Source organism: Ranitomeya variabilis, chromosome 3, assembly GCF_051348905.1.
Source record: "Ranitomeya variabilis isolate aRanVar5 chromosome 3, aRanVar5.hap1, whole genome shotgun sequence".
Taxonomy (NCBI): domain Eukaryota; kingdom Metazoa; phylum Chordata; class Amphibia; order Anura; family Dendrobatidae; genus Ranitomeya; species Ranitomeya variabilis.
The window spans coordinates 765,747,630-765,753,629 of NC_135234.1; the positions used below are offsets into that span (position 1 = coordinate 765,747,630).

The 6,000-nt window shown below is 54.4% G+C and overlaps 1 protein-coding gene across 2 annotated transcripts in view; it reads left to right on the top strand.

Annotated features, from left to right (window-relative positions):
• DNAJB13 (DnaJ heat shock protein family (Hsp40) member B13) overlaps window positions 1–5,678 on the top strand; it is an 8,497-nt gene extending 2,819 nt beyond the window's left edge. For both annotated transcript variants that reach the window (XM_077298786.1, XM_077298787.1), the window contains exons 5-8: window positions 2,542–2,655; window positions 2,735–2,848; window positions 4,356–4,432; window positions 4,577–5,678. In XM_077298786.1, coding sequence (XP_077154901.1) covers window positions 2,542–2,655; window positions 2,735–2,848; window positions 4,356–4,432; window positions 4,577–4,727 — 456 coding nt within the window. In that variant the 3' untranslated portion in view covers window positions 4,728–5,678. The remainder of the gene's footprint in view (window positions 1–2,541; window positions 2,656–2,734; window positions 2,849–4,355; window positions 4,433–4,576) is intronic.
• The last annotated feature ends 322 nt before the right edge of the window (window positions 5,679–6,000 follow it).

A 6,000-nucleotide genomic window follows, 5' to 3' on the forward strand; every position in this document is an offset into this window, starting at 1 on the left:
TTTTCAGTCAAGTTGGATTCTCAGGAGATGCAGATATACATTCCATGTCTTTAGTTAGATGGTGGAATTTTTGTATTATCTGCTGTGGATATTTTTAGGGTTTTAATACTGACCGCTTAGTATTCTGTCCTATCCTTTTCTATTTAGCTAGAGTGGCCTCTTTTGCTAAATCCTGTTTTCTGCCTGCGTGTGTCTTTCCTCTAATACTCACAGTCAATATTTGTGGGGGGCTGCCTATCTTTTGGGGTTCTGCTCTGAGGCAAGATAGAATTCCCAATTCCATCTATAGGGGTATTTAGTCCTCCGGCTGTGTCGAGGTGTCTAGGATGTGTTAGGTACACCCCACGGCTACTTCTAGTTGCGGTGTCAGTTTAGGGTTTGCGGTCAGTACAGGTTCCACCTTCTCCTGAGAAAGTCTCATGCGGCTCCAAGGTCACCGGTTCATAACAGGTTACATGCTCCCTTCCTCAGACCCCTAGAACCGAGCATCAGCTTCCTTCTCTCAGGACCCCCGGAGCGAGCACCTGCTCCCTCCCTCAGACCCCCAAGACTGGGCACCTGCTCCCTCCCTCAGACCCCCAGGATCAGGCACCTGCTCCTTCCCTCAGGCCCCCAGGATCAGGCACCTGCTCCCTCCCTCTGTCCCCCAGGATCAGGCACCTGTTCCCTCCCTCAGACTCCCAGGACCGGTTACCTGCTCCCTCCCTCAGACCTCTAGGACCGAGCATCAGCTTTCTCCCTTAGACCCCCAGGACAGGGCACATCCTCCCTCCCTCAGGCCCCCCCAGACCAAGCAACTGCTCTCTCCTTCAGACCCCCAGGACTGGGCATGTGCTCCCTCCCTCAGATCCCCAGGACCGGGCACCTGCTCCTTCCCTCAGACCCCCAGGACCAGGCACCTGCTCCCTCCCTCAGACCCCTAGAACCGAGCATCAGCTTCCTCCCTCAGGCCCCCCGGAGCATGCAGCTGCTCCCTCAGACCCCCAGGACTGGGTACCTGCTCCCTCCCTCAGATCCACAGGACCATGCACCTGCTCCCTCCCTCAGACCCCCAGGACTGGGCACCTGTTCCTTCCCTCAGGTCCCCAGGATTAGGCACCTGCTCCCTTCCTCAGACCCCCAGGATCGGGCACCTGCTCCCTCCCTCAGGCCCCCAGAACAGGGCACGTGCTCCCTACCTCAGGCCCCCCAGACCAAGCAACTGCTCTCTCCCTCAGACCCCCAGGACCGGGCACCTGCTCCTTCCCTCATGCCCCCAGGATCAGGCACCTGCTCCCTTCCTCAGACCCTCAGGATCAGGCACCTGCTCCCTTCCTCAGACCCTCAGGATCAGGCACCTGCTCCCTACCTCAGACCCCCAGGATCAGGCACCTGCTCCCTCCCTCAGACCCCCAGGATCAGGTACCTGCTCCCTCCCTCAGACCCCCAGGATCAGGTACCTGCTCCCTTCCTCAAACCCTCAGGATCAGGCACCTGCTCCCTTCCTCAAACCCTCAGGATCAGGCACCTGCTCCCTCCCTCAGACCCCCAGGATCAGGCACCTGCTCCCTTCCTCAGACCCCCAGAACAGGGCACATGCTCCTTCCCTCAGGCCCCCCAGACCAAGCAACTGCTCTCTCCCTCAGACCCCCAGGACCGGGCACCTGCTCCTTCCCTCATGCCCCTAGTATCAGGCACCTGCTCCCTTCCTCAGACTCCCAGGACCGGGCACCTGCTCCCTCCCTCAGACCCCCTGGACCAAGCACTTGTTCCCTCAGACCCCCTGGACCAAGCACTTGTTTCCTCAGACCCCCAGGAGTGGGCACCTGCTCCTTCCTCAGATCCCCAGGATCAGGCACCTGTTCTCTCCCTCAGACCCCCAGGACCGGGCACCTGCTCCTTCCCTCATGCCCCCAGTATCAGGCACCTGCTCCCTTCCTCAGACCCCCAGGACTGGGCCCCTGCTCCCTTCCTCAGACTCCCAGGACCGGGCACCTGCTCCCTCCCTCAGACCCCCTAGACCAAGCACTTCTTCCCTCAGATCCCCAGGATCAGGCATCTGCTCCCTCCCCCAGACCCCCAGGATCAGGCATCTGCTCCCTCCCTCAGACCCCCTGGACCAAGCACTTGTTCCCTCAGACCCCCTGGACCAAGCACTTGTTTCCTCAGACCCCCAGGAGTGGGCACCTGCTCCTTCCTCAGATCCCCAGGATCAGGCACCTGTTCTCTCCCTCAGACCCCCAGGACCGGGCACCTGCTCCTTCCCTCATGCCCCCAGTATCAGGCACCTGCTCCCTTCCTCAGACTCCCAGGACCGGGCACCTGCTCCCTCCCTCAGACCCCCTAGACCAAGCACTTCTTCCCTCAGACCCCCAGGATCAGGCATCTGCTCCCTCTCTCAGACCCCCAGGATCAGGCACCTGCTCCCTCCCTCAGACCCCCTGGACCAAGCACTTGTTCCCTCCGATCCCCAGGATCTGGCACCTGCTCCCTCCCTCAGACCCCCAGGAGCGGGATATAACTGTATGGACACATATATAACACGTATCTTTGTGACCGCAGGTAATGAATGAAGATGGCCACACATCCAACATACGAGATAAGATCCTCTCCATAGATGTTCATCCTGGATGGAAAGCGGGCACCAGGGTCACGTTCCCCAAAGAGGGCGACCAGGTCACAAGCAGCCGCTTCTCCGCTAATTTATGCTGATTGTCTCTTTAAGAAATAATATAATATTTTATTCTGTGTTTAGGGCCCGAACATCGTCCCCGCGGACATCGTGTTTATCGTGAAGGAGAAGCCCCACCCCCGCTTTATACGACAGGACGACGATTTGATCCACACAGCGAACATCGAACTTGGCAAAGTAAGAAAAAAGAGAAATGTGTGAGCACCGGTGCGATCTGTAACCCGCGCTGCACCACCAGCCCCGAGGAGCAGCTGCAGACATCGCGCTCGCTCTGGGGTCGCCATAGTAGTGACAACAAAGTATTCACATGAACTTCCTGTCATGTGACCAGAAGTCCTCAGACAGGATTCTGTTGATGTCACCATGGCGACCCCAGAGCGAGCACGATCATATAAACCGCAGCATGAGAGGAGAAAACATTGATGGCGCGTACCAGAGACGGGTGTCAGACTGTGACCAGACCGCACTGTGGACGCTGTCACTAGTGGACCGGACACCTGCTGACGCCTATGGAGCCCTGGCTGTGTCCTCTGCTCTATGTATCATGTATACACCGGAATCAATGGTGACAGTGACGACAGGAGCTCTAGAGGGGGAGACCCTAAAGGGGATGATCCACGGATGAGACCTCTCTCCTGAAGGATCATCCTATAGCTCTGCACTTGTGCCAGTGTCACTAGTCCCAGCACGAGCTCCTCCAGGCTGCCACATCCCTACCTGCCACCACGGGAAGGGGTGCTGTGCCCCCCAGCACCGTCTCAGGGGAGCAGAAATCAGGACATAAGTCCTTACTCCAGGAGAGATGGACAGGGACATAGACTGGAGGAACAAAGTGAGCTCGGCCAAACAGGGCACCTGCTCCCTCTCTCAGACCCCCAGGATCGGGCACCTGCTCCCTCCCTCAGACCCCCAGGACTGATCACCTGCTCTTCCTCCAAACCCCCAGGACCGGGCACCTGCTCTTCCTCCAAACCCCCAGGACCAGGCACCTGCTCCTTCCCTCAGACCCCCAGGATCAGGCACCTGCTCCTCTCTCAGACCCCCAGGACCGATCACCTGCTCTTCCTCCAAACCCCCAGGACCGGGCACCTGCTCTTCCTCCAAACCCCCAGGACCGGGCACCTGCTCTTCCTCCAAACCCCCAGGACCAGGCACCTGCTCCTTCCCTCAGACCCCCAGGATCAGGCACCTGCTCCCTCCCTCAGACCCCCAAGACTCTAGGAGGGTCACACAAACCTCCACATGATGCCAGCGGTGTCCTGGCTGCTGTTGGGTGCCGGGATGATTCCTCAGAGCCATTGTCAGACCTTATTCTTTGGCCCGGGGTGACTCGGAGTTCGTCCCTCGTTTTTTTGATGATTTTGGATTTTCATTCACCGCTGTGACAAATTACAGTTACCGGTATTTGTATCAGGAAATGTTGTCCGCCTGGGGCCGGGGCTTAGTGGCGTCACGACTGATTGCTAAGTATGGCAGCTACATCACAGCCCAGCACAAGTGAACGCCGTCACTCTACAACCAACCGAGTCCGATTTATTGCAGCGTCTCCGTCTACCCGAAGCCTGAATCTTCCATTCATCAAGATCAGATATATTATTTGTCTCCTTATTTTTATCTTCTGAGCAGTACCTCATCCTGCCCAGCAGGGGGCGACACTTGACCCTTCACATCTTGTATTTTGCAGGCGCTGACAGGCTGCACGGTGGAAGTGGAAACGTTGGATGACCGGATATTAAACATTCCCATCAATGACATCGTACAGTAAGTTATTAACCCCTTGTGGCACCTGGAGGAAGGGGCGCACCCCCTGTGATTTCTGCCTGTAGGGGGCATCTTGTCGAGTTCTTCTACGGATCCCCCATGTGGTTATTAGGTTAATGACACAATTATGTTCTTCTCCAACAGCCCCAAATACAGTAAAGTGGTCCCCGGGGAGGGGATGCGGACCTCCGACCGCACTGTGAAGGGCGACCTCATTATCCAGTTTGATATCCAGTTTCCAGAACACCTGACGCCAGAGAAGAAGCAGCTGCTCCGGAAAGCCCTCCTGTCCTGAGACGTCACGTGTCCGATAATTACCAGTACGACCTGTGGGCTATGGTAATAAAGAAACGTCAGACACCAGAATCTCCAGTCTGAGTATCTTCTAAGCGGGATTCTTCTCCCTGCAGTGCCCAACCTGTGTAAGGAGACTAATAGGCCATGCAATGCTTCTCTGGGAATTTAATATGTAAATTGCCTCTTCAGAATGAAGAGGACTAGATCTCTGGCGCCTCCCATGGGATGTAGCAATCCTAAATATTGACCCGTTAACGAGTCACAGGACTTAGGATAGAAGCCAAAACAGAAACTCCATTTACAGACACGTGTTTCGGGGTGTTTGCCCTTCATCAGTGCAAACTCCAGTCAAAGGTTTCTCATACAGCAAAATCAGATCTCTTGCTTTGCACTGATGAGGGGCAACACCCCGAAACACATGTCTGCAGATGGAGTTTCCGTGATTAGATGATAATTGCAGTTTTGGCCCAACACCATTTTTGTGCAGAGATCCTTAATTTCACTGTATACTGCAACACTGGATTATAGTATGAAGAAGAGCATTGGGGGGGCAGTACGGAGATAAGAAGAGTGGGAAATGTTGACCATAGTTCATAAGGGAGGACAGTGTGCAGGTAATACTCAATAGGAGAGGGCAGTGTACAGGTCACAGTTTGTGCAAGGAGCCCAGCGAGGGGAATCATTTATTCAGGAGCACAGTGTAGGGTTTATTTAGGGCACAGTATGGGTAGTTATTTTTATTAAAAGGGCATTATAATGACTCTGTTAATTTTAAGGGGATGATGTGCTGCCGAGAATAATATTTTAGCAACCTTAAAAATTGTTTCACCCGACTAACAAACGTGCATCGGATGATTGACAGACTGTTCAGACAGGCTGATATTTGGTTCTTGATTATTGGACAGTGTGAATGCACCTTAAAGAATAAATAAACTTTTGGGAGATTATTTTTTACTGTTTTAGGTACTTTATTCCTAAACAGTTCGGTGGGGTCCAGGTCCTGAGACCCCCATCAATTGTTTAAACAACCTGTTAGGAGAGCGCAGCTCAATAGTCAGGAGGACACAGCAGAGTACAAATGCAATAAAAGGTCATAAGGCGTGATTCATTAAGATCGGTGATTTTCTCACCAGTCTTGATGAGGAGTCAAAAGCTCATGATTCATAAAGAAGTGCACTCCTCTTAATAAATCAGGAACGTCTGACGAGTGACGTGCGCCATGCCAGAAATCTTACTCCGGTCTCTGACTGGAATAAGATTTCTGGTGTAGG